Consider the following 27,924-nt stretch of genomic DNA (forward strand, 5'->3'; position numbering starts at 1 on the left):
CACTGCATTTTAAAAACAACACACCTGACCAAAGTGCTGAACAGATTAAACTGAAAATCCACAGAATCTGAACATATTTCTGCAGTTTTACGGGCCGGTGATCTGATGAGCAAAGATGGTTAACACAAATAAATAGGAAGTGAACAATGGAGATCAGGACATTAAGAGAAGGATCTGAAGCATTTATTAAACCTGTTTAATATCTGAAACAAGCCTTTGAACTAAAACCTTTGAATATCATAAATGTGATATAAAACCACACAAACATCAGCAGTTAGTCTTCATGTCTATATTCTTCAATGCAGTTGCTGATTGGATGATTGTTTGACTATAGAAGCCATTGAACGGGTGTACCTAATAAAATGGGCGTTCTGCATTTATTTGGAGAAAATTAATGCACACTTAATACATCTGCATATTAATACTATGTTAATATTTAGATGATAGCCTTTCTTCTATCTATTCAGGTAACTCTAATGACCAGTTTGTCTAACCTTTTTTTTTTCAAAATCTTCAATTAAAAAAGATTTCCAGGCCAAAAACAATAACACATTTAAAAAACTAAAATCACAGAAAAATATATAAGGATTTTTTTTGGCAGTTCAACAAAAACTAAGCATTAAATATTTAAATGAAAACAGATTTTTTATTAATTAGGAAAGGGATGTGTGAATCAAAGATTTAATGTTTTGGTTATTAAAAGAAAGAAATCTAGTTTTCTAAAACTCCTTGGCTTGATTAAAGGTAACTGAAAATGATGTAGTTTATTATCAGCAATAAAAAGAGGAATTAGATCACCATTAATTTAAAAATCCTATTTTTGTGTTTGGCTATATTTTAATAAAGTGCTTAAAGCTGATCTGAGTGCATCAAAGTCCACTGGATTGATGTGTTTCTATTTAGCATTAAATTACAGGAAAATAAGGAAACTTATTAAAATATTTTGTGTTGTGCCAAACATTTTTGAAATAATATTTCAATTTGTGGATCATTATTTTGTCTCTACCCACATCTGATGGGCCACATTTGCATCATTAAGGCCGTTAGTGGCCCCCGGGCCACACTTTGACCCTCCTGATCTGAGGTGAGTCTTCTTCTGCTAAAACTTCACATATTAAGCATTAATGCATGAAAATCAGCCAGGAAATGGTCTGGCTGACCCTCCAGGTAAAAATATGTTTGTCGCCCCCTTGTGGAAGCAGGAGTTATTACAGTAATTCCTGCTTCCACAAGGGGAAGTGCACGATCTCTTTCTGCACTTCCCTCCTTGTTTCCAGTGATCTGATGCATATACATTTTATTATTCATATTTATCATTAATTTTTACTTGGTAGAACAGTCTAACCATTATAAGGTCATTATATTCATAATTTAAGCAATAAGCACTGAATTTATTTTGGATTAAACCATAAAAATAATTCAGCACAATGGTAAAACTTCAGTGTGATGTCTATTTTAAATTGGCATGGAGATATACTAATCAGATATTAATAAAATAAAAATGTGTTTTTTAAATTTCTAGAGCACCTTTTGTATGTCAAGAGTTTCCCTGAGGGGTTTTATTGGTTCACATGTAAATCAGTTCACGCAACACAGCTCCTGGAAATTACGACTATGTAACCAAGGCTGTGACTAAAACAACCAGAAATGAGAAGTACTTAGGTTTTCTGCCATTGTCAGTGAAACTTTAAGTGGTAAAACAAGAAATACTTCCAAGCTGAAGAACAAAAAGCAGAAAAATGTAGAATTTACTCTTTTTTTCAACTGAAGAGGAATAAATGGTTAGTCTACGTCTAAGAGGAAATAAGCCAAACTGACCAAAAAACCAAAAGGCCACCAGAACCACATAACACATCCAATCCTCACCCTGGCTGGGAAAATGGCTGCTCCTTCAGCTTCATGCTCTGCTGCTGAGGGAGCATGCAGCTACATGCTGGTTTGTTTATCCATGCAGTATGTTAAAGTGATCTTTTCAGAGAGCATTGTGTAATTACAAGGTAATTACACAATGCTGACCCAAAGCAGTGAAGCACCCAGAAGGTTTGCTAAAAGGATGACATGCCAGAGTGGACGATCTGGCCGATTTCATGCAAACCTCCAGGTGTCCCAGTGCAGCTCCAGGCTGCTGCTGAGCCGTTCCAGGCTGCTGCTGAGCCGTTTACAGCTCCAGGCTGCTGCTGAGCCGTTCCAGGCTGCTGCTGAGCCGTTCCAGGCTGCTGCTGAGCCGTTCCAGGCTGCTGCTGAGCCGTTCCAGGCTGCTGCTGAGCCGTTTACAGCTCCAGGCTGCTGCTGAGCCGTTTACAGCTCCAGGCTGCTGCTGAGCCGTTCCAGGCTGCTGCTGAGCCGTTTACAGCTCCAGGCTGCTGCTGAGCCGTTCCAGGCTGCTGCTGAGCCGTTCCAGGCTGCTGCTGAGCCGCTTACAGCTCCAGGCTGCTGCTGAGCCGTTTACAGCTCCAGGCTGCTGCTGAGCCGTTTACAGCTCCAGGCTGCTGCTGAGCCGTTCCAGGCTGCTGCTGAGCCGTTCCAGGCTGCTGCTGAGCCGTTCCAGGCTGCTGCTGAGCCGTTCACAGCTCCTGTCTCTGCTGACGTTCACTCACCAACTCGACAGAAGCTCCAGTAACCTCCAGATGCCACTCATCATTTACAAGCTCATTTACGTTCACACATCTAGTCCAAGATGGTTTCAGGATTTACTTATTTAAAAATAAATATTTATTTAAAAGTAAATAAATCAAAATTAAACACTCCTTAGTAATTCTGATCCATGAGATATATTTCATTTTCTTTTTTTGTGGCTATGATAAGAAAAGAACATGGAAAATAAAAACCGCTCTGATCCTTTTTTCCAAAAGTTATTTCATTTATTTACTTTTTATTTTATATTTATGAATTAAATACATTATATGTAGATTATGTGTCTATTGCTCTGATTTCTAAAAATAATTTATTTAAATCTTTTGTTTATTATTTTTTAAATATTTTAATTTCTTTTAGAATGCTTTAAGTAAATTAAGGGGGAAATTAGAGAAAACTAATAACTGTAATCCTGTCCCCCCAAAAAACTGCTTTTAAAAATGTTTATTTAGGTAGTTAGTTGGTGAGTTAGTTAGTTATTTAATTAGTTAGTTGTGAACCGTTCTTTCTAAAAATGCCCCCTGCTCCCTGAAGTGCACAGTTAATAATTCTGTTGACATTCTGGTTCTGACTGTTTTCCTTTAAACTGCCTCTGATGCGGAAGCTGAGGTTGAAGCAAAACGTTCTGTAATTATCTGCTTCTTTTTGATGAGATTTTGACATTACCACATCCTCCCACATGGAGCTGATTCACCCAAGAAGTTTGTGTTTTTAAAGTGGGTTTTCAAATGTTCATCTCTTTGAAAAAAAATGAAAGTTTGATTCACTTTATACTATGAACGATTTCATCTAAAAACCACATTGGTTTGTATCAAAGGATGCTGAAACCTCATGATCAGCCCCAGATGATTGTTGTTAGCGGCAGCACCGCTGCAGAACAGTAGCTAATAATTCACCCACACCCACTCTGTTTAATTTAGCAACATTGCATAAAGTCAGACATGTCCTTGGAGTTCACAGACATTTGTACATACTGATTTAATTTGCAGTCATGTTCAAAGACATTTGGCTATATTTTTTGTATTTTCATGCTTTTATTCAGCAGATTTTTGCTCCCTGTAAGAATCGAGAACAGCTGGCTGTGAACTCGCTCGACCTGCACCAGGTGAGACTCAAAATGTTTGTTTTCTGTCAGTAAAACAGTAAATGGACCCTCGAAGGACGGTTAACCATCCCTCATGTGGTTTACTGGTGCTTTTACTGAGATGCGTTGTCTCAAAAGGAAACTTTCCACCTCCTCCTCTGTTCTTTCCACAAGTGGTCTTTGCTGCAAGTTGTGGGCTTCTATCTTTGATAATCTTCTTCTCGTATTTGCCGCTCCCCTCCTCCACGCCACACCGTCTCTCTCCCTGTGTGTGTGCTTCAGTTTGCGGGGACATGGTTCTTCAAGGCGGCCGTCAGTACCCGGGACTCAGACATCATCAGGTTCAAGATGTTTGACAACATCGTCTTCACCTTAGAGGACAGGTCCAACACCACTCTGGTCATGACTGGAAACATGCGGATGTGAGAAGTCAAACTGCCTCGCTACACACACACACACACGCACACACACGCACACACACGCACACACATGCACACACACACACACACACACACACACACGCACACACACGCACACACATGCACACACACACACACACACACACACACGCACGCACACATATCTGGCTATCTTTGTGGGGACTTTCCATTGACTTCCATTCATTTCTACAGCCTATGCCTTACCTTTATCCTTTTCCTAACCCTAACCAACCAAAACTCAATTCATACCTTAGCCCTAAATCTGACCTCTGACCCCATAACAGGGTTTCTCCTTGTGGGGACCAGGCTCCGGTCCCCACAAGGAGCAATTGGTCCCCACAACGTAGTATATGTCAAGAAAATCGTCCCCACAAGTTATTACAAACAAATGCACACACACATGCACACACACACACACACACACACACACACACACACACACACCTACACACACACACACACACGCACACACACACACACACACACACACACACACACACACACACACACACACACACACACACACACACCTACACACACACACACACACGCACACACACACACACACACACACACACGCACACACACACACACACACACACACACACACACACACACACACACACACACACACACACACACATGTGATGACCTGTTTGTGATTCAAACACACTGATTTGATCCCAGCTCGTCCTTTTCCGCTGCAGCAGCTCCAGTTCTTCTGGAAGGATTTCCACAAGGCTTAGGAGAGTTGTTGGGAGGTTTTGATCACATTTCTGAGGTCAGACACTGATGTTGGATGAGACTCACCATTCTAATTTGTCCCATAGGAGTTCTGTCAGGTGGAGGTCAGCCCAGTCCGTTTCTTCCGCTCCAGACTGTCCTGTTCATGGCTGTTGTTTTGTGCATTAGTGAGAGGTCATGTTAGCATAGCTGGAGGCCAAACTGCTTTTCACTTCTGCACTCGACGCTCCGCATTGCTCATGTTGACGTAACTGGCAGCTCGTATACAGCGCCTCAGCTACAGAAACCCATTTTTAGAATCTCTCTCTGCACCGTTCTTGACCCAATCTGAAGGACATATGAAGTTCTGCAACTACTAACTCTGCAGAATGCTCAGACCTCTGACCTCTGACCCCTGACCCCTGACCCCCACTCTGTGTACCAATACTTGGATTTTAATATATCTCTAACAGTTCACTGTACATGACTATGCCTGCAGTTAGTGAATATTTTCAGAATCAATTATTCTGATGAGTAATCAGGTTAAAAAAATGGTTCCATCTGCAGATGTTTCATTCAATCATATGCAAACATTCAGTTCCTTTTTCAAATAGGAAAATAAACATTTTATTGTCTAAAATGCAATAACTGTATTCATTTAGTCAATGCCTGGTCATTTGTAGCACAGGATGCATCTGCAGCTAAAAAATCCTTCTAACTTCAACATGTCAAATGCTCAGAGCTTTCTGATTGGCGCTAATCAATTACTGTGTTCAGCTGATCAATTTCTGGATTAACCCATTAATAACTGGATAGTAAAAGGTGCTTAATGGGAATCAGCTCATATATGCACTGGATTTCTTTATTGATCGGCCATTTAACTGTGTAATCCAGCATTTATGATTCCTGACATTTATGATCTTCTGCCAGACGGTTGAACTCAAACCCTGTAAAGAGCCGTTGAACTTCCAGTTTTTGCTTACAGTCTGTCTTTGGACGTTGAACCCAAACATACGAGATGTTGGTTTAAAATACCAAGATAAGCTCCAATGTTTGTCAAGCTGCTTTTTAGTGACGGTTGATTAGCCTTTTGTATTTAAAATGTGTTGGTAACTGCGTCTATAAAAATCAGCAACAGAGGACGCCTTGCTGTTCAGAAGTTTAAAAAGGGAACTAAAGCTTTTGTGCCTGTGAATTTGCGTCACAGTTTCATTGAAACCAAAGTTATTCAAGGCAAATAAACCAGCTTAGTTTGTAAATAAAAATTAGAAAAGAGAATCTGACAGTAGAAAAAGTAAAAACGATTTTGTTGAAAAATGAAACTATTGCTTCTCTCTTGTATCTCTCAATAGGTCAGTTTTGGTTTTATTTTTGGTTTTTGCAGGGGAGACGATTGCATAAAGCAGAACTGGACGTATCATGTGCAGCCGGGGAGGGATGACCTGGTGCTGGAAGGTCAGTGCAGCTTTCACTGTCTACTGGTGTTGACACAGAGAGGGGAAACGGATCAGGATTTGGTGGTTAAAACGGGTGGTGGTGTGTTTATGTCTGTGTACGAATCGAGAAAAGGGGAAAAATAAAGAAGGAAACACCTGACATCAAGGATGTGATTCTCTAGAACTATATTGTGAGCTGCTGGGGAAATCCCAGCACTGGTTTTGGTTTTCAAGCCTGTAGAAATGTGATATTCGTAGGAATGTGTCCAGCTTGCCACATTGCACCAAACATTAGAACCACTTTCTCATCACATGGAGTTCCCCAGGGTACTGTTTTGGGTTAACTGTTTTTTAATTTTTTTTATTATCATTCAAACTCATCTTTCTTCACTCTAATCATAATATTTAGGAACTCTGTTTCCTCCACATAATAAACTTAGATAGTAGCATAAACTGCCTTCTATTGCATGTGCTGTCAGCTGCTTCAGATTCGCTAAAGATCTCGTTTATTTACAGGGAAGGTCTAATAACACCACTTTGAACCTTTTTAAAATGTTTTTTCTGCAGAATAAGACTTTAACAGTAGTTGAATGGTTGTACAGCAGCAGAAAAGTTTCCTGCAGTGAAGACAGGGAGGAGGAATATGATTGGATAGAGTCCTCTGGACTTGATAAAGTGATATACAAGAACAGACAATGCACCATTTCCACTCAGTAATTCAAAATATTTCCAGGATTTCCACAGATTCTGACAGTGATTAATGAAGAGACTGTAAAAACCTGAGCTGCCTGAAACAATCTGTGCACCTTGTCTGGTTTACTGTACGTCATTATTTTGAATTATTTTCTCAGCAGAGAAAATGTGGCTCATTTTTTAAATATTTTTCTTTTTAAACATATCTGGTGAACAACTGACAGAATTTTATTTAAAAAATGGTAAATCACAATAATGTTTTCTGTTCACTTTAAGGAACAAACTAAAATCTTTCTCACCACTATAAATTATTAATGAGAAAAATCATTAAATTGACACAACAAAAATTATATTTGTCTGAACTTCATGATTTCCTCCATTACTTATTAAAAAACAAGAAACCCTTTGTATATTCAGCTTGACTGCGTGATAAGTGAAGCAGAAATGTTTGCTTTACATCTGGACTAGAGTGGATCCGCCTCTGAGCCTTATCTGTGTTTTACTGGTGTGTGTCGGTTCTGATCCAGGGAGGCCACAGCGCCGTAATCTGCTCTGGAGCGGCATGTGGGCCAACTGCCGCGACTGCATCGTTTTCCAGGAACTAGAGCCGCCTCTGAAAGAGACCGACTCGGAGGATTCTCTCAACAGATTCCTGTTATACAGTAGGGAGCAACTCACCCGACATCAAGTCACATTCAGCCTTTCATCAAACAATAACCTCTAAAACTGCAAACACTTCACATTTCTTTTTCATTTTTACATCTGTTATATTTATATTCTGCTGGTCAGATTATTTCCATTGAGGTTTGTGTTATAAATAATTTAGTTAGCCGTAGGGATGCAATTCATCAACTTGTGATTAATTGTTTATTAGATGAAAATTAATTCCAATGATTAACCAATAATGTTCGCTTAGACCTTCCTGTAGTGTTGTAGTTTGGGCACCAAACAGAAGAGGGCGCCGCTGGTCATCTTTAACCGAGTCAGTAGATAGATAAACAAAGATGGTGGGGCCATACCAGAACAGGAGAGAGAAACGGTCTGGAGTCGGATGAAAAATGCATTTTATCTGGTTCTGTTTTGATACATAAATACTCAACAAACTCCTCATGTTTCACAGTATATATACATATATATATATATATATATATGTATGTATATATATAAAAAAAAAAAAATCCCTTCTCACCCTCCGCGGGTGGTCTCTCTCTTTCATCCTCTGAGCTCGGGTCCTCTACCAGAGGCCTGGGAGCTTCAGGTTCTCCTCCAGTATCTTGGCTGTGCCTAGAACTGCACATTTCTGGACTGAGATGTCTGATGTTGTTCCTGGGATCTGTTTGAGCCACTGCTCCAGTTTGGGGGTGACTGCCCCGAGGGCCCCGATGACCACAGGCACCACTGTGGTCTTCACCTTCCAGGCCTTCTCCAGTTCCTCTCTGAGGCCCTGGTATTTCTCCAGTTTCTCCTTTTTCCTGATGTTGTGGTCACTTGGTATTGCTACATCCACCACAACAGCTTTCCTCTGCTCTTTATCCACCACCACAATGTCCGGTTGGTTCGCCATTACCATCTTGGTATATATATATATATATATATATATATATATATGTATGTATGTATATATATATGAAATAAGTATAGATTTTGCTATAATTTTTATTTTTATAATTTATATATATATTTTAATCCATCATATTATGAAAATTTTTACCCCAAAGAGGCCAGAGAAAACTCAGGTTTTCAAGAAAACGTCCAACTAATTGAACTAATCATTCATTAAATTAAGTATCAGTCGATGATCAAGATCAATCAAGTTTAGATTATGTCAGTAATCAATAACTTGCATCCCTAGTAAGTTACTTGGATTTTCTTTTTTTCCGCGGTTTGACCTAAAGGTCGGCAGAAGGATGTCGACTCGGAGATGTTGACGATGTTTCTCAGGGACTCTGCTTGCAATGGCCTGACAGCGAACGTCACACTACTTCATGAGAAAGGTTTTTCATCAGCAATACACATTTTATGTTTTGTTTTTTAATGTTAACATGTATTCTGACAGTTTCATGTTCTTCCAGAGTTTTGCATCTAGACGTGAGAGTCCAGGTAGGCACGGCTTCGACCAGCTGCTGAGTCGCTTCCCGCTCAGTGAAATCACAGCATTTATCTCATTTCTTACAGGAAGCTTTGGGAGATCTTGGGTCTTTGTAACTGGGATCATTTTGTCTCTCCTGTGCAACACTAAAGTGAACCAGAAGGCCTCAGAAAGCAGCTATGATTTTGTTAAACAAGGCAAAGTCAAACCCATCCATAGGTTTCATTTTCAGAGCTGCAGCTGCTGAGGCGGGAAGACCCGACAGACCCCACCATCAATAAAAACCCAGGAAATCCCAGCAGCCAGAAATATCTGATCACCTGCACAGGGAGGAGTAGTTTGTGTTCTCATATTAATGTTTTACTTTGTTCTTTTGATTTTATCGGAGCGGCATTAATGAGACGCTGTGACTCTCATCGTCAGATGAACATTTCCTTCACATTTCTCTGAATAAACAAAGCTTTGATCTTGAGATCAACTTGAAATGGATTCACTGAACTCTGATAAGACAGTTAGTATGAAAAAGTAAAACATTTCTGTTCCAAGAGGTTTTCAGTTTCAGAGGTTTGTTTTTGTAGGCAGGAGGTCTTTGAAGGTGCCAAGCTGCATGAGTGAATCATTCTGAGGTTTCGTTTGTGGTTCTGGTAGGTTTGAGTTTAATCTGTTGTACATTAAGCTGAATTCAGTGGAGACAGACGTTTCAATTGGGTCAAAAAATTATTGCTTAAATCAAGTAAAATAAATGTTGAAGCTTTGATATTATTTATCCTGAAAACATGAAGCTAATGCTCACATCATCTCATATCCAGCTGCATTATTGCAGATTATAAGCAGTCCAGTTCAATCCAGCTCCATTGATGCTTCATCACTCTTCTTAATTTATAACTAACTATATCACAATCCTTTATGAATAGATTGGAATCAGATTTGAACTGAAATCCCATAATTACATTTCAACCACATTTATTCCCCTGAAGCTTCCTGGTTGCTGATGGGAGATTTTAATATCGGTAAAACAAAACTTTGTTCAACTAGGAAAGATAAGAGCTTCAATCTGTGGTTTGGTCTGTCAGTTATGATCATTTATTGAATTTAGATGAACTAGCAGATTTACAGATATATTGTTTTTATGTATGTTTCAGCAGAAAGTTTGGAAGGATCAGGGTGGAGATTAATAAAAAATAAAACAGAATACCTACAGAAAATTCAGGTGGAGCAGAGGACATGCAGCACAGTCAGAGGAAAGGAGAGCAAAAGTAATAAAAACCAGAAAGCTAGTAAAGGTCCGGGTGGAGAATGAGTCTGAATGCAGATGAGTTAATGAGGGGAATGTGGAACAGCTGAGGAGGAGAATGAGGAAGAGGAGAATAAACACAGAAATCACAAAGGAGAGCAAGACAAACAAACATTTCTAACCAGTAAAACACGTCCCTGCACATTTCAGTTTATTACAATCTCTATTTATTCTGGTCAGATTCATTTAATCCATCAGTTTATTTGAACTCAGACAGAAATTTACATATAAGTCTACATAAAATGTTTTACTGAACTTGGATGCTAAAGCATGAAGACACAAGGTGAGTCCATTCACTCTGAAGCTAAAACAAGAAGACAAAAATCAACTAAAGGAGGTCAGATTAAACCAGATTAGCTGCAACTGCAACATAACTGAAGCAACTAGTTAACAGGAAGAGAACCGTCTTGAGTCACCGTGGCAACGCTGAAGGGAAAAAACACAAGAGAAGAAGAAGAACTGATTAACAGAAAATACCTGACCTGGACAATCAGAGACGAGGGGAATTAATGCTCCACAAAGAGCAAATTATTATAAATGATTACAAATTACTCAACAAAATAAAACAAAACTAGCCGCCAGCGCCAGTTCAAGTAAATCAGGCATTAAAGAAAATAAAGAGTTCTGGCAATCTGCATCGGTCTAGTCCAATCAGCACTTTGTTTGCTTCAGGACTCCTGTGAAAAACACGGCTTGGGACTTTCCAGGTTGAATAAAAGTAAAATAAAAATACCAAATTATTTCCTGTCTATCGTGATCCTGGATCTCAGAGGTCCAGAGGAAACCACTGGAACCAGAATCAGCAAGGAAAACCAGTTAGCTAAATGTTTCACTGGTAAAAGTATTTCAGCAAACATGATATGTAAACAAAGTTTTGTTGTGTTTGTGAAAGTAAACAAAAAAAAATGGAAGTGAGGATCATTCAAATGAACATTCAAGATTTAGTTCAGAATTAAATCTGAATCTGATTCAAAACATTATATTCACTTTCTGATCAGTCCAGTTCAGCAGAGAGATGCACCAGTACACTCCAATTCGTCATGAATAATTAAAAGTTATCAGTTATTAATTCTAAATCAACACAGACCAGATTACTGGAACCAAAATGCTTTTCATTTTAAACAGGCAGAGTTTCTTTTACATTAACTCCGTCTAAATCCAATTAATAAGGTTCATTTACCAACAGCAAAACATTTTCTAAAGTTTATTTTGGGTAAAGCTTTTTATCAAATTTAAAAGAAAGATTTAAGCTCAAATATAAAACCTGTTAAATACCCTAAAGTCCAAAAAACTGCAGACTTCAAAGCTCTGCAGTTATTACAACACAGTTATTAAATGCAAACACTTACACACTGCAAACATCTGGCTAGCTCAACTCCAGCTAACTTCTACTATTATTTTATTTTAAATGTAGTTTTGTCAAGTTTTGCTGGTAACTTTCCTTTTACCTGCAGCAGAAAGATGTTAAATCACCATCAGAAAAGGAAGTAAATCGGTTACAGAGCAGGAGTGTCTCTGTTCACCTGCAGCTGCTTCAGCCCAGAAACAGAAACTATTGTCTGTGACAGACACAAACAATAGTTTATGTTACAGAGTGACTTCCTGTTTGCAGACCAGCTGTGCTGAGTTGGAGTCACAGTTCAGGTGAAATCACAGAAACCAGCTGATGTCGTCTCTGTTGGGCTTAACAGCTTTGTGGTGAAAAAAGAAATATTTATTAATTCAGTCTAAATTTGGTAGTTTGTCCTGTTTTTATAATTTTGTACTTTGTTCTTATTATACTTTTTTCCAATACTTGATTTTTAATCTTACTTAAAAATAAAATGTAAGTTTTATTAAACTTAAATAAGACACGAGAAACTGCAGCCCAGTGGTGGTTCTGGTTCTGGTTCTGGTTCTGGTTCTGGTTCTGGTTCTGGACTCTGACTTGAGTCTGGATGTTTTTTCGGTGCATGTCTGGTTTTCCTGCTTCCTCCCATAGTTAAGAAACATCTCTGTTGGCTTTGCTTGTCTCTCTAAATTGTCCTTGTGTTTGTGGAAGTTTGCTCTCCATAATGGATTGGCGGCACCAAAATGATCAGAATCAGATGTTTAGCTGGTTTTCTGCCACCATTTTGAGGCATTTACTTTCCAACAGGATTATAATATTTGACGCGTTCCTGTTTTGACAGAAAAGTGTCAAAACATCGAACTCGGATTGGAGTCGAGATCCAGGCACCTGCAGAAAGATCCAGTAGAAACAGTCGAGTACGTTTTACTTTATTCAGTCCAGGTCATTCAGATTTACACCAGTTTTAATCCAGACGACTTTCATCCGACTGGACTAAACTCAAGTCTTATCTTAATCTTCATTTTGTCTGAAAACTCTTAAAACTGGGATCTGCAACAAGTGGCTATTTCAAACGTTTGGTAAAAACAATAACTAACAAAATAAAGTTTCTGTATATATTTATTAATAAGTGCAGGTTTTCATAGTTTTTCCATTTTTTTCATGAAATAATTGCCTTGAACATCTACAATCGAATAACTCTAAAAGTAGCAGTTATATTCTTTGGGTCTGTTTTTCTTGTCATTAGGCCGTAAACTAGACGTTTTAGTTAAAATAGTTAAATCAACATCCTATGGAAAATGTATCCATCCTCTTTTTGCAAAGGTTTTCATGTTTTCATTTGCTTTAAAATCTAGAAATATAAATAAAACTGAGGTTCTTTAAAAATTGCAACACATTTTCTATAGTAAATATTTATCAAAAATGAAAACTTTTTTAAACTTTATTTCCTCTTTATTAACTGTTTGTGGCTCTAAACTAGTTTTATTTAGTTGGACTAGTTAAAGTTGCTCATCCATGTGTTAGAAAACTGCAGCACAGTTTAAACTTAATCCCCCAGATCTCCACCATCTGGCCTGTTTGTTTTGATTGTTTGCTGGAGAAACTTTAAATATATGGATGTAAAAATATCCTAATTATGTCTGCTTTACACTGACGGATGCAGCGTCAAACAGAGAAGTGTGAGCAGAGCAGCCTGGCAGCGGTGGAAGTGAGTATGTCCTCATTCTGCTGGTTTGAACTGTGGCTCCGTTAAAACGGGGCCTCATACTGGAACATAGTGCAATCTGTGGGTGAATCTTCACACTCTCTGACTTTCAAACAACACCGGTTGGGAACTACCTGCAGACTCATCGCCGTCTTTACTATTGCAGGATGCACAGGAAGCAGCGGTGCAGAGTCCCTCCCCTGTTTTGAGTGGGGACAGCACCCTGCAGCCCACATCCAGGCCGGCTTGTTTTCTCGTGTTGCAGGTGTAGGTGTGTGTCTGTTTGTACGAGTGAGCATGTGATAAAGCAGGAGAAAGTTAGTGACATTTTCAGGTCCAGAGAAACCTTTTCAGGTTGCTGGGGGGAGCAGAGGGGGGGCCCCATGGAGCACGAAACCAAAAACTGCAAAACAAAATGGAAACAGACATACTGCTCTCACTTCTGCTTTTTGTCCCAATCAGTCTCGTCCTCGTGTTCAGATTCACACTTAAATTTGTGAATAACACTTCTCCTCTTCAACCACTCAGCACAGCTTCTAGTTTCAAGCAGCATTTCTTTTGGAACAAACTGATTTTGCAGAAATTACTGCATCAAATGTGGAAACTGGACAAATAGAGATAAACTCCATGGAGTTCAGTACAACTTACAGCCACTCTGCATCGATTATTACTTTTTTATTCCACTAACAAATGTACACACACCAGACATGATTTCCACTGCCTGATGTGACACAGCAGTTCTGGTTCTGCTTTAAGGGCTTCAGCTGATGACATCACCAGGTTCAGTTTATTAGTAAAAATCATAGAGGGACACACTGAATTAGCTTAAAAATGCTAATAAAGAGAAAAAAAACAAACAAATTCAAATTCAAATAACTTTGAATTGTGTCCCCGGTGTCCATCCAGTCCTGATGTCCATCCAGTCCTGATGTCCATCCAGACCTGATGTCCATCCAGTCCCGGTGTCCATCCAGACCTGATGTCCATCCAGTCCCGGTGTCCATCCAGTCCCGGTGTCCATCCAGTCCCGGTGTCCCGGTGACCCAAAACTTTTAGATGTGTCCCTGTGTCACATGATGAGGTCATCAGCAGGAGACTCTGGAAGCTGAGGAGGAAATCAGCTTTTTGATTCAGGTGTGTTGGACCAGGGCCTCTAAAGCTGCAGCCCTGAAAGGCGAACGCGACCCAAACCTGATGTTTTCACTCACCAACAAATAAAATCTGATTTGTGTCACTTCTGATTGTTTTCAAAGCGTCTGCAGTCTGAAGAGCTGCAGCATTTCGTCCAACTGTTACGTCACTGACGTCAGACTTTCTGGTGCAGAAAGAATGATGATGTTTTATATCTGCATGAAAAATATGGTTGAAAATGATTACAATGAAATTATGAAAGCCTGAGACAGTGAACGCATCACAATCCAGCCCACCACTCCTGGTCCGACTCCAAGCAGAACCGGATCAGAACCGGATCAGAACCTGGTCAGACAGAATCTTATCCAAACGTTGGAGTTTGGATATGATCCATGATTCAAAGTAACTGAATTCTACTTTTCAACTCCTCTGGGATTTGGGGTCAAAGTTCAAAGTTCATGCAATATTTGATTGATTAAACAAATAAACTCACCTCGTTGCCATGGTTATGCATCATAACAGTTATCCAATGTGAAAAGCTGAGAGCAAAACTCCTTCCAAATGCACAGCGTCAGAATAAATGCCCAACAGAAACGATTCAACCAGAAAATGAACAAAAGTCTAGAAAAAAAACTAATCAGAACCAACAAAGCAGAACACAAGAACAGACTGAACATAAAGGAACGAAGCTGGAAACATGGAGAATAGAACTGAGTACGGCAACACCTGCAGCCCAAAACAGCCCAAAAGAAAATTAACACAAACAAAAAGTGTGAGCGATGTGACAGGAAACTGAGAGACAGAAAACAGCTGAGTGTGGCTGTAGAAACAAAACGCTACATTTGTGACATCACAACTTAGAGCAGTTTTATGGTCAAAGTTTAGAAAAGTCTTTAAACTTAAACTCATTCTATGGAAACATCAAAAGCCAACAGAAAATAATCCATCCATCCATTTTCTTTACACCCTTGTCCCTTAGTGGTTGCTGGTGCCTCTCCAGCTCATCTCATTTGAATAAAACTGAACTTTTTTTCTTGAACCAGAAGGTTCTGCAGGAAACATGAACAGATTGAATATTTTCTGTAACGGGGACCTTCCTGTTCCTCTGCCCCATCACAGCTCATTTATATCCAAACATGACTCATTAAATATTAATAAATCAAGTTCCTCCCTGATAATTGATCTGCAGTGTGGGGCAGTCTGAGAAGGCCTCCCCCACTGCAGCTTCATATCTGACACTGAATCAGCCACCAAGCGCTGGTAGTGAGGAAGAATTTCCCTGTCATGTTTGTTTGTTACTTGCTGACCTATAAACGTGGGAAATCTGAAAGCCACCCTCAGCAAACATGTATGTGTCACCGAGGGACCGCACCACAGCCTGCTTTCCTCACCAACATCCCCTTTTTCCTTTCACTGCTGAACCTTTTGCTTCGGGTTTAGAAGAAAGTGTTTCAAACCGCTTCACACACACACATCCACACACACACACACACTCTGCTGGACGAGGCTTGTAGGTTTCATAAATTGCACAAACGTGTCAAACCAGAGGTGCTTCTGAGTTTCAGAGTGATGAGTGGAGCCACCTACACCACAAGCAGCAGCCCTGCCCCCTCCACTCGTTCTGTTTAAACCACAACTCTCCCTGCAACAACAAGAAAACCTTCCATCTCATCTCCAGCTCACAGAGAAAAACCTGCGAGGCTGGCATGTCTGTCAGAGAGGAGGCTCAGATGAGCGTGGACGCGGAGAGCGCAGGACGCAGGTGAGTCCACTCCCTCACCAACATTCCTGGGATCCATCCCAACCTTTTCCTTTCAGTCCAGCAGAACGCAGCGGCTGCGGTTCGGCTGCTTGCACTGAAATTCCTAAATTAATCATTTGTTTTGTGTTTAATCGTCTAATTTGATGTATTTTGGTGCAGATTTATTCATATACCACCAAAGATTATTCGTATTATAAGATCATTTAGTTCCTCTTTTGGAAACTTTATGTCCAGTCATTTTGAGTTATCAGCACTTTTATTAGGCTTTCTACGAATATTAATGATATGCGTCTTATGATACAAAGAAATGGTCATTATTCTGGGAATCCTGGTTTCTGAAATGAAAAAGTGCGACACTAACGGGTCAGCGAGGTCATCTGCTTTTCTGTTGCAAAGATTTGGATTCGACATCAGAAAACTGAACCTGGAGATGAAAGATCTGAACATCAGCTTCTGTTTGCATGAATTTACTCACCATTAAATGAGCTGGAGTTTCAAACTATTTAAATAATTCCTTTTTAGCTACAGCAACATAAATCTCACAAAAACAACTTAATCTCTAAATGGTTTTAGAAATAAAACATGAAACAGGATAAATCAAGAGCAGCTCCACAGCTATCAGATCTAAGTACAAACTTTTTGAATCTGTGTAAAGACTTAAAGTAATGCTTTTCCACTGTCTGCCTAATGCATCAGTGATAAAATAAAACACATTTTCCTTTTTGTAGCCTCACCTAAAATTTTCTCCATATAAACAATTCAAAACTATAAAAATCAAAATGCCTCACAGTTTCAAATCTCCATGTTTACTGAAACTTCAACCAGGAGTTAAAATAGCTGCAAAACCAGAAGTATTTGTGAAAAACCCATCAGGGGGATTGTTACGGAAACAACAAAGAAGTCAGTGTTTCATGTTGTTTAGGGGCGGAGCTTAAACACCTGTCGCAGGTGGATCATATATGGAAAAAAAAATCCCACATTTACTGAAAATATTACCAAACAAAAATCCTCCTGCTGTCACTTTAGCTGCTCCTGTAACTGCATAGTTAAAGCACAGAGAGACTGAAAGCCTGCTGGGTTTGGATGTGAGTGTGTGTTTGTGTTTGGATCATTATCCTGCTTAAAGATCCAGTTCTGACCCAGAATCACTTCACTGACAGATTTTATGAGGTTCTGGTTCCTTCAGTGAGCTGAAACGAGATTCCCATGGCTTTTGGAGTAAGAGGCCCATAGCACCACACACCCTGTACCATGCTTCAGTGGGAACAGCCTCGTTCTTCTGCTTCACAACAGACACAAGTGTTTGTGGGTGAAAAGTGAATCTTTTCTGCATCACAAAGTTTCCAGTTAAAGTCCCAGTGGAGTTTACAGAGGATGTCAGCTGCCAAACAGAGACTTTACCTCTGCTGCACCTCTAACCATCCTGATCCAGGTTGGTCGCCATAGTTACACCTTTGCATTTCAAATATTCCCTGTAGGGATCAATAGGAAGTGCTAATGGGAAAGTATCAGGCCTCACATGCACACATCACACAGCAGTGAAATGTGGAGGTTTAGGCCAGAGTCTGGTTTCCTGGAGCTGAAGATCAACACTCTTCTGTTTCCTTGGATGTTCTCTTGTCTTCCCCATTTTGGAGAGTTTCTCAGAGAATCGAACATCACAAAGAATTAGGAAGTAAATAAGCTTACGAAACACTTCAGTTACATTTATCTTATCTTATTAGGAGTTCTGACAAGTGAAGCGTCTGTAAGAAAAAATAAGTTAAAAATCCCTACTAAAGTTAAATATAGTTAGATATTTTTTATCTTGTTTTTTGGGAGTTTTTGCTCCTGCAGATGAAAAGATGGTTTCATTTTCAGGCTTTAAATCTGGAGACTTTGTCAAATAAGACGGATTCTATGAGAATGTCCACATAACTGCGCCCCGATCGGCGGTTTTGTTGCTGATACAAACAATCTTTCTCCAACTGAAAATGACCAACACGGGAAGGAGTGGACGGTTTTAGACCAGCGGTTCCCAACAGAGGGAGACAGGGCTCCAATGTGGACCATGAAGAGTAAAGAAATAAGTCATAGAAGGTAATAACATTGAAAAATGACAAATTTAAAACAAACTCAGGCATTGTGGACTCATATAATTGGGTTAATAACATTGCTCTGTACTCAAAATTTCCCACAACTAATCATAACACACTTTCGAAAAAGGTTTGCAGTCCGACTGAGAACCACTTCACTCACGCTCCATGGTCAGGGGCATTTTAACCAACACAGGGAGTTTCACTTCGCATCACCACAGGTAGAAAATCTAGACCACCGTCGTTTTCTCCCTCCGTGCGTCGACTACTGAAAACTCCCACTCAGGTAAAACCCCAGAGAAGCAGAACAGGTTTGGTCGCTATAGGCTTAAGGTACATTTACCCACAATGCACTGCAGGCTGTTCTATAAATGTCTTTCATGGTAATCACTGTGGGCGTTCACCAGTCTTAGAGTCACAAACGTGTTGAGTTCAGGCTTTAATCCTCTGATGAAAGCAACCAGTAAACATGTCCTTCTGTTTACATCACATCTCTGACTTCTGCAGCATGATGGGAATTTGTTTAAAAGTTATGCAGCTGATGCATCAGAGTCTCACATCACTGAAAAACACACAACGTTACAAAGTGTTTCTGTCTACTCTCTAGTGTAAATGTCTTATTACACTAGAAAAAAGACTAAACTAAATTACAAGTAAGTTTTCAGCGAGACATAAATAATTCCTTAACGTTGATGGGAAAATGATTATTTCCACTGGCAGATTATTTCACGGATCTGCCAGTGGAACTGGTACTTTATTTTAACCAGAATTCAAGAATGATTGACAAAAACAAGCTCCTGTGGCTTACAGAAAACTTACTTTTAACTTAGTTTTGTCTTATTTAAAGTGTGATAATTTATTTGCACTGAAACTAAACAAAAACACTTTGTAAGGTTTTTTGTTTTTGCAGTGAAGCAGTTTTTTATTGCTGTCAGGACGCACAGTGGAAACATAGGTTTATAATCTAACACTCCAAATAAACCCCCAAAGTCACTTAATTAGAATTAGAATGAGACCAAAATGGACATATTGTATTTACTGCAGGAAATGAACAGCTTGATGCCGTGGAGATGCTTTGTTCAGCAGCGATGATGGAAGAATGGATGGAAGAAACCCTGTTATAGGCTGCAGAACACCTGAGCCTGAGGTGGAGGCTCAACCACCTGAAACATACAGACACACGATGGACGGCTCACATTCATGTGTCAAAATGGCCTAGTCAAAGTCTAGGCCTGTAGCTAGACTTGAAAACTGATGTTCAGAATCCAGTCTGTCTGAGTCTAAACAGTTTTGCACAGAAGAATGGGAGGACAGGTTCAGACTCCTTCAGCTTTATGATCTTGCACCAAACTGTGTGAAAATCCAAACAAAGTACCGGATGACAAACTGTAACGGTTCAATGGATATTAAAACTTCTGCATTCATGTCACTGAGTGGTGATTTTTCTCCCTGAGTCAAAGCAACGACAGAAGAAGAGGAGAAAAACCTAAAGGAATAAATTCTGTGAAATGAAGCAAGAAGGAAGAGAAACATGCCTGATTTGTCGCCAGGCTGGAGGTTCAATCATTTAACCCCTTAATTTATGACAGAGCACAAATTTAGCTCCCTGTTCTAAATTTGTGCTAGGTTTCCTCTGAGAATGTCAGAAACGAACTGTTCAAACTGTCCTCCTCCTCATCGCTGCCCACAGGATGATGCTGATCTGCATTCAGAGGTGGAAACTATGAGCTGAGAATCATCACAGCTGGAAAGAAGAGTGAACTCGTTCCAGCACCACCTCTGTGATGCCATTCTCCATCTGATGCAGGTTTGTGTGTGTTTGACAGAATGGAGGGTCAGTGCCGGTCGTCTCAGAAGTACCTGCTGCTGCACGTGTGGTGCGGACTCCTCACCATGGCCCTGGTCATCATGGCCGCCTTTATCGCCTCCATCAAACCAAAATCTGAGCAAGTAAGTAACCCTGATCCACACATTTCACACTTTATGTTCAAAACTTTGACGCCTTGAAAATATGTGAACATAGATGCAAAGAAAAACCATGAAAACCATTTGTGGCTTGTTGCTAAATAGTATGGAATTCAATATATATATATAGAATCTAAAATTTAAAAACAGGTTGAAACAAATGTTTTGCTCCTGATGAAAAAACACGGTGTTCAGTGAGATAATCAAACATTAGATGACGTTTGAGTTCAGACTCCCTGTGAAGCATCCCGGTGTGATGCCTATGGTGATGTTAGCTAACAGCTAAAGAGCTAATCAATCTTAAGGTCTTCTCAGTGAGAATGCATGAAGGGTTGAATGACATCTTATATTTAATGTTTTCAATAAAGTCAGAGTATTTCGCCTTTATTCTTGTAATTTTATGACTTCATTCTTTATTTTTTCTTAGTATGGCTCTAATATTCAATCTTCAAATGGAAATTATTAAACCATCAAATAGATATTTATTGAAGAATTTTTATTGTACCACATTATTTTGGTTCTGATTCTGTTTCAGTGATTTAACTCTTACTGTGAGGAAATATTAAGTTATAACATTGGAATCATGAAGTGACTTTGAATAGTTTTAAAAATAAAAATTTGTTTAAAGAAACTCTTCATTTATTCTGGGGAATTATGAAATGTTCCAATGACATCTGAGTAAAATAAACCATGTGATGATTTTATATGTTGAGCATTTCCACACGTTTGGCTTCAATTTCCCAGATAGTATTTAGTAAAGAAGAGTATCTCTAATTATTTTAATCATTTTAAAATTGATTAAAAAGCAGAAATTACTCCTTAAAGATATCATGGGTAAATAAAACACAATAATTTCTGTATTTTTACACTTTACTGGTTTGATCAGAAGCTTATCTTGAGAAAGTCTTTTAGATTCAGAATTATATTACTTTACATCTTAAGTGTATCTAAACTGCCAAAAATATTTTATTAGTTATTTATTTTTGGCTGCAGCTGGTCAGTCTGTCCAAATGTTGCTGTTAACGTGCAATTTAGAAAAATGTCTTAAACTTCTTGATAGACAAGTAGAACAGCAGCATGGATTAGTTTTTTATTCAGAAGTTTAATCCATTCATTGAAACAGAGTTTAATTTTCGCCTCTCGGTGGCAGCATTGTCAAAACTAACAGGCTGTCCTCGGGTTTCCCCAGAGGGTTTGGCTCCTGTTGTGGGTTCAGAAACTTCTTCACACTGTCTGTGACTCTGATGATCTTTATCCATCTCTGATTGGATTGAAGAAAAACTGATCAGAAAAGATTTGGTGTAAAAGTGTCTCAGAGGTGGACATTTCATGAAAACCCCCAAACCTCAACAAATCCACCAGTAAAGCTAACAACATTCATGACCTCCACCGGAGCATGATGGAGCTGAACAAACAGCAGTTCACGTCTGATTCTTCCCGGAGCAAACCGGAGCAAAGTTTCTCCTCATTCTTCTGAAATCAGGCTTTTGTTCGTCAAAAATGTGAAACGTAGCAGCGACAGTTTGAATTAGCCTTATAAAAACTAGATAGATAGATAGATAGATAGATAGATAGATAGATAGATAGATAGATAGATAGATAGATAGATAGATAGATAGATAGATAGATAGATAGATAGATAGATGGATGGATGGATGGATGGATGGATGGATGGATGGATGGATGGATGGATGGATGGATGGATGGATGGATGGATGGATGGATGGATGGATAGATAGATAGATAGATAGATAGATAGATAGATAGATAGATAGATAGATAGATAGATAGATAGATAGATAGATAGATGGATGGATGGATGGATGGATGGATGGATGGATGGATGGATGGATGGATGGATGGATGGATGGATGGATAGATAGATAGATAGATAGATAGATAGATAGATAGATAGATGGATGGATGGATGGATGGATGGATGGATGGATGGATGGATGGATGGATGGATGGATGGATGGATGGATGGATGGATGGATGGATGGATGGATGGATGGATAGATAGATAGATAGATAGATAGATAGATAGATAGATAGATAGATAGATAGATAGATAGATAGATAGATGGATGGATGGATGGATGGATGGATGGATGGATGGATGGATGGATGGATGGATGGATGGATGGATGGATGGATGGATGGATGGATGGATGGATGGATGGATGGATGGATGGATGGATGGATGGATGGATGGATGGATAGATAGATAGATAGATAGATAGATAGATAGATAGATAGATAGATAGATAGATAGATAGATAGATAGATAGATAGATAGATAGATAGATAGATAGATAGATAGATAGATAGATAGATAGATAGGGAAGTAAATACGATGAAGGACAGAAGAGAAAGCAAATAAAGAAACAGGAACTTGAACTCGAGAGAAAACCCAACCAACTCATCAGAGCATGAAATGACAACAGAAAGTCTTTTAAATCTTGTCAGTAATGAAATGAGCCGTTAGAGAGGGATACTCCATAAACACTGACTTTAAACCCTTTTGTCCCTCCAGCCCAGCGGCTCCCAGGAAAACTCTCCAGCAGGTACCTGCCAGAAACTCAGATCGTCTTTCAGAGTAAATCTGATCAACGCCACTAACTTTGTTTCATCTGATTTTTCGTTTCAGTCAGCGCTCGCTTTTCCCCAGAGGGACTTGTTGGTATGTTGGATCATTTACCATACCATAATGCTGATTCAGGAAGCTGAATTAACAACTCTTTGTTGCTTTTCAGGAAAGTCGTCTTCCTATATTGAACTGCAAACACGTAAGTTCACCTTCACTTCCTTCTAACATTCAAATGATCCCTTTCACTTTCAGAAAGGAATCAGTTTTATGAGTTTCCAAGCTTTTATTTAGGATTTGCTCCACATTGTCTCTTTTTGGCTTGTGGCTCTTTAACAGGTTAAACTTCTGATTTTTCATGCTGTGAACTCTTTAAAACAAGCAGCACAGAGTTTTCTTAACAACATACTGTATCCTGTTTATGTATTTATGCAGAAACAAATGGAGAATAGTATGGAGGGTTTGGACTGAACCCTGTGGTTCACGATCTGAACCCACGAAGCTGCTGTGTGAGATTCACACACATCAACGACTTGTTGTGCTCTTATGTAGCAAACCTCTAAATAACTGCAAGTTAGGACTTCCCAACTCAACATGATGTTTTACTCTGCAGTGAAATCAATTCCTTTTGTTTTCTACCCAAAGCAGCTGATTTTACTCTGTGAAAGGGTAAAATAAACACACTGACAGCTGAACTCTGATGAACCTTCAGAGCCGCATAAAGGCAGTTACAAAGTCAGCCTTTTATCACCTGAAGACACAAAAACCTCTTTTATCAAAGCATCAACTAAGATGTTAATGGGAAAAATATGAATGTAGGACTGAAGAATAAGTGCTACTATGGTAACGAGTTAGCAGTAACAAGTCTTTTATCAAAGTAAACTTCAATAATTCAGATCTTGTTTAAATAAGTATTAAAGATTAAATATTCTTAAGAATTCATAAATCAAAAAGGATATTTTAACTTTCAGGAAAATGTTATCATCATTAAATTACAAGGTAACAGATAATCAGCCCTCATCTGCTGAAGCCTTGACCTTTGACCTTATTTGTGTTGATGAAAAGTGCTGATGTGACGCCTACATGTTTGGTTACAAACATGTTCTGGGGGAAGCGTAGTCATTCTGAGAACGGTACAACAAAACCCAAATCTGAAACTTATCTGCTTCTGTTACATAAAAATTTTATTTGTTTCCACCTTCAGTCGATTTCACTTCTGAATTCAACAATCCTGAAACTGTACGATCTGGTATTTCTTTTAAGCAAAAGATGTAACCTTTATAAGAACATCTGAAGACAGCGAATTTAATTTCAGCAAAATTTAAGATGGTAAATTTAAAAAGAAAGGAGTTGTTAAAGTTAGTTCCCAGTCACTGATGAGTCTGCAGCGTTAGTTGCTGTGACGAGCCAGTCGGATCCAGCCTCGTCATGTTTCCAGTCGCTCGTGTCGCCTTCCTCCCACCATGCCGACTCCTTCCTGTGTGAAGTGGCTTCCTTCAACCACAACAAACCTGAGCGGAGCTGTAATGACTTTAGGCATAATTATGAGCCACAGCAGCAAACATGAGTTTGATGTTTAGCCTGTGCTGACAGAGAGGAGATCAGGCTCTAATTGGAGGCTCAGCTTCTTCAGGGTTTTATTTCTCGCAGCTCATGATGAAACAGATCTGTTTATTCTGCTGGAAGCCGAAGTGAACTCAAGAATCTCATCTTTCATTACAGACCATCTTTCATCCCTGTGAACAGATCTGTAAAGCAGACACATATTAGCAACTTAAACACATTTAATCTTCAGTCATTTCCATATATTCTGTTTTCTCTCCATCCTGACTGGTTGGGCGCCATCATCTCTCAGTGGGGGCTTCGCTTCCCTGTTTTTTCAGCCTGTGATCCTGGTTGAAACCAGGAGGATGAATCACTGAACGGTTTAGCACCACAATACATTAAAGATCTGCTGCTGCTGTATCAACCCTCCTGACCCCTCAGGTCCTCTGGTTCTGGTTCTGCTCTGCATCCCCAGAACCAGAACCAAACATGGAGAAGCAGCTTTCAGCTTCTATGCACCACAAATCTGGAACAAACTTCCAGAAAACTGCAAAACAGCAGAAACACTGAGTCCCTTAAAGACAAGTCTAAACCCCCACCAGTAATCACTGGAACACTGACCAACATGTTCGATGTGTTTTGATCATTTTAATGATGGAACTTGACAAAATGTAATATCTGTTACTGGTTTCACAATGTAAACCACTTTGAACTTCCTTGTTGCTGAAAGGAGCTAAACAAATAAACTTGATTGACTGATAATACCAAGAACTACCCATAATGCCCTCTGGTACCTGTCCTAGATCTGGATCTAAACCAGAAACATTTGACAAAGGGTTTAAAAAACCCAGTTAAAATGCTTGTGGGACTGAAGGAAACGTTTTGGATGTTTTTTGTTTCTTTGCAGACTTCAGTGAAAACGTGTGGACGACACACGTGGCCTGTAAGTCCTGCTCCCTCAGCCTCCGTCAGAACTGCATCTACTTCAACAGCAGCAGCCATGAGCGCTCCCACTTCTTCTTCTACGCCCAGGTGGTCTTCAGGAAGAACCTCACTCGCAATCTTGTGATGTTGATAAGAAATGCCTCTGAATATGCAAAGAAGGAAGAGAGGATTTTGGTGACAGGCGAGTCGGCGACGGTCGGGGGGGTCTGGTTGGGGAAGATGGTGACTCTGACCGGAGGCGACAGCGTGAGGCTGAGCATCACAGGAGAATATAGCAGAAGCGATTCATTCTGGGGAGCTTTCCAGCTCTATTAACGCGCCACGTCTGAATGGACCGCTACAACTTATGAGCAGCCCAATCATTTGGTTTGATTTGTTTCCCCAAATACATTTGTGAAGTATTTCCATTCCTCCTGTGGCCAACATGGAACACTAACTCCATCAGATTTAAATGCAGATTTTACTCCTAATCGTTGGACAACAGGCCCGTTTCCTCAGTCCTGTTGGTTTAGTGAAGTTCATCCTCAGTTTGAAGCCGGAAAGTTTAAATGAATGGAAACTGTGAATGGGCCATAAAAAACCTCCTTCATCACTCATATTTTGTAACTTCTCTGTGTGTTTTATAATTTATAATTAAATATTTTATCATGGTTGTCTCGAAGCAAACCAGAAAGCTAATAAAATTTATTCTTATTATAACTCTCATTGTGTTTTTGTGTCTAACATTTCATGTTTTTTATTACTCTAGGTGTTATTATGTTCACTTATTGGTTTTTATATATTTATGAACAATATGCGTTGCAGTCCTGCGGCTGTTCATTTAACTGGAGTCTGAATTATCCTTCGGTGTGAAATGATGACGGATCTTATTTTTGCATTAAATACGTTCTAAAATTTTTTTAGTTTTTTTTTTACAGTAAATCCATGACGTTTCTGTAAACAGGCTGAATATTATCTTCTACACCAAATTCTGACTGATAATGCTTTGGTTTTGTCTCCTGATGTAACACTAGATGGTTTTGTTGTCCGTCTTTTTGACTGGAAGAAATCCCATCATTTCATATTTTCATATGTTTACCTGTCAACTTTTAAAATGAAAATAATATATTAGCGTTTTATTTTCATTCAGTTTAGCAAATATTCAACAAGTTGAAAAGAGAACCCACATCATGCCATCACACATCAAGATGAATACCTGTAACCTTTGTGAGAGGTAACAAAACCCCAGTAACTTTATGAAAGCAATGGAAGTAAAAGATCAAATGTCTCCGGGTTTATGAGTTGATCTGGAGGATGAATCCAGTCTCTACTGGAATTACCAGCACCAGCCAAAGTTTGGAAATCAGGGAACATTTCTCCAGTTGAAGTGATCAGAGAAGTTTCCTGATCCTGTAAAACCCAGCAGCAGAGGCTCAGACGCTCCAAAGCCTCCTGAGCACAACGTTTCACCGCGCCGCTCCTGGACAGGAGACGCATGGAGTCAGGCCCAGAGAGACACTCAGACAGAAATCTACATATATATCATTTTTTATTAATGTAGTTAGCTGTGCGATAGTCTCAGAGCATAAATTTGAAAATGTGCTCAGCTGTCTGAATTGTAATCTGTTAAAATGATGGAAGGTCATCAGATGTTTCTGTCACCTTAAAAAACCCAAACATGGTCAAAGATGGGAAATATTCAGTGGCTGCAGCCATTACTCCTGACCTGAAGTGGTTCATTGTTAAAGCCCTGTCCTCCTCATTCCAGCTTCTCTTTGGAGGTAATGATTGCTGACAATAATCAATGATTTTAACTCTAATCTGGATTCCTGCTTCACCTCCTCTGATGACGTCATCATCCTCAGATGGAGCTAAATCAAACAATGAAGATGTGTTCCAGTGTGTAAGTAAACTTTAGATAAACTTTTAATATTGTCTTAAGTGACCAGCTGCGATTTGACCACATGGTGGCGCCACTTCCCACCAAATTCATTGAAACAAAAGCCCACACGCGTATTCCGTAAACACAAACTAATCGTTTTTAAGTTATAGCCTAAGGAGACATTTACAAGTTAAAAGAATAATAAAGAAAGACATAAATAAATGTAAATATTGTATATGCTGTCAGTAAATTCTTCAGTGATGTTTTGGGTCTGAAGGTGATAATGCAAACAGACATGGACTGAAACCTCAAAGGTATTTATTTACAAGATGCGTCAAGCAGCAGCTGCAAAACAGGAAGCCACACATTTGGTGCAGCATCTGTCAGCTTCCTCCAGCAGGTTAACACTTCGACAGAAACGCAGCGAGCGGCTGGTCACACTAACGCTGCTGTATGAGGCCTCTCCAGCCTCACTGCCAGGCCCTCCATGTTTATCTCTGTCTAAAAGTGATCTGGCGTGAACAATCCACACGTGAAAAATCGGGTAATTGTTTTCAGATGTCATGATGCCTGACCTCAACACTCATTAACTCCTGAAGTTTTGGGCTATTTTAGGAAAATTCCT

General features: G+C 39.4%; 2 protein-coding genes across 2 annotated transcripts; both read left to right on the top strand.

Moving 5' to 3' along the window:
• Positions 1 to 3,560: 3,560 nt before the first annotated feature.
• On the top strand, positions 3,561 to 9,571 carry apom (apolipoprotein M). The gene is made up of 7 exons (XM_014991411.2): positions 3,561 to 3,739; positions 4,001 to 4,140; positions 6,266 to 6,336; positions 7,538 to 7,672; positions 8,906 to 9,004; positions 9,083 to 9,110; positions 9,186 to 9,571. Exons 1-6 carry the CDS (start codon positions 3,626 to 3,628, stop codon positions 9,094 to 9,096), a joined length of 573 nt encoding a protein of 190 aa, XP_014846897.1. The 5' UTR covers positions 3,561 to 3,625; the 3' UTR covers positions 9,097 to 9,110; positions 9,186 to 9,571.
• Positions 9,572 to 16,159: 6,588 nt separating this feature from the next.
• lta (lymphotoxin alpha (TNF superfamily, member 1)) lies at positions 16,160 to 26,137 on the top strand. The gene is made up of 6 exons (XM_014991360.2): positions 16,160 to 16,321; positions 20,223 to 20,346; positions 22,898 to 22,928; positions 23,012 to 23,044; positions 23,118 to 23,150; positions 25,401 to 26,137. Exons 1-6 carry the CDS (start codon positions 16,266 to 16,268, stop codon positions 25,751 to 25,753), a joined length of 630 nt encoding a protein of 209 aa, XP_014846846.1. The 5' UTR covers positions 16,160 to 16,265; the 3' UTR covers positions 25,754 to 26,137.
• Positions 26,138 to 27,924: the final 1,787 nt, after the last annotated feature.

This window comes from Poecilia mexicana, unplaced genomic scaffold, assembly GCF_051168715.1.
Source record: "Poecilia mexicana isolate PSO_F unplaced genomic scaffold, ASM5116871v1 scaffold_16, whole genome shotgun sequence".
Classification (NCBI taxonomy): Eukaryota; Metazoa; Chordata; class Actinopteri; order Cyprinodontiformes; family Poeciliidae; genus Poecilia; species Poecilia mexicana.

What these genes read in the sequence shown, in the direction of transcription:
- apom (XM_014991411.2), top strand. Translation starts at nt 3,626, where the DNA reads ATGTTCAAAGACATTTGGCTATATTTTTTGTATTTTCATGCTTTTATT. An exon ending in ACTCGCTCGACCTGCACCAG is followed by an intron (nt 3,740 to 4,000) that starts GTGAGACTCAAA and finishes TGTGTGCTTCAG; the next exon opens with TTTGCGGGGACATGGTTCTT. An exon ending in CAACAGATTCCTGTTATACA is followed by an intron (nt 7,673 to 8,905) that starts GTAGGGAGCAAC and finishes TTTGACCTAAAG; the next exon opens with GTCGGCAGAAGGATGTCGAC.
- lta (XM_014991360.2), top strand. Translation starts at nt 16,266, where the DNA reads ATGTCTGTCAGAGAGGAGGCTCAGATGAGCGTGGACGCGGAGAGCGCA. An exon ending in GCGGAGAGCGCAGGACGCAG is followed by an intron (nt 16,322 to 20,222) that starts GTGAGTCCACTC and finishes TGTGTTTGACAG; the next exon opens with AATGGAGGGTCAGTGCCGGT. An exon ending in CTATATTGAACTGCAAACAC is followed by an intron (nt 23,151 to 25,400) that starts GTAAGTTCACCT and finishes GTTTCTTTGCAG; the next exon opens with ACTTCAGTGAAAACGTGTGG.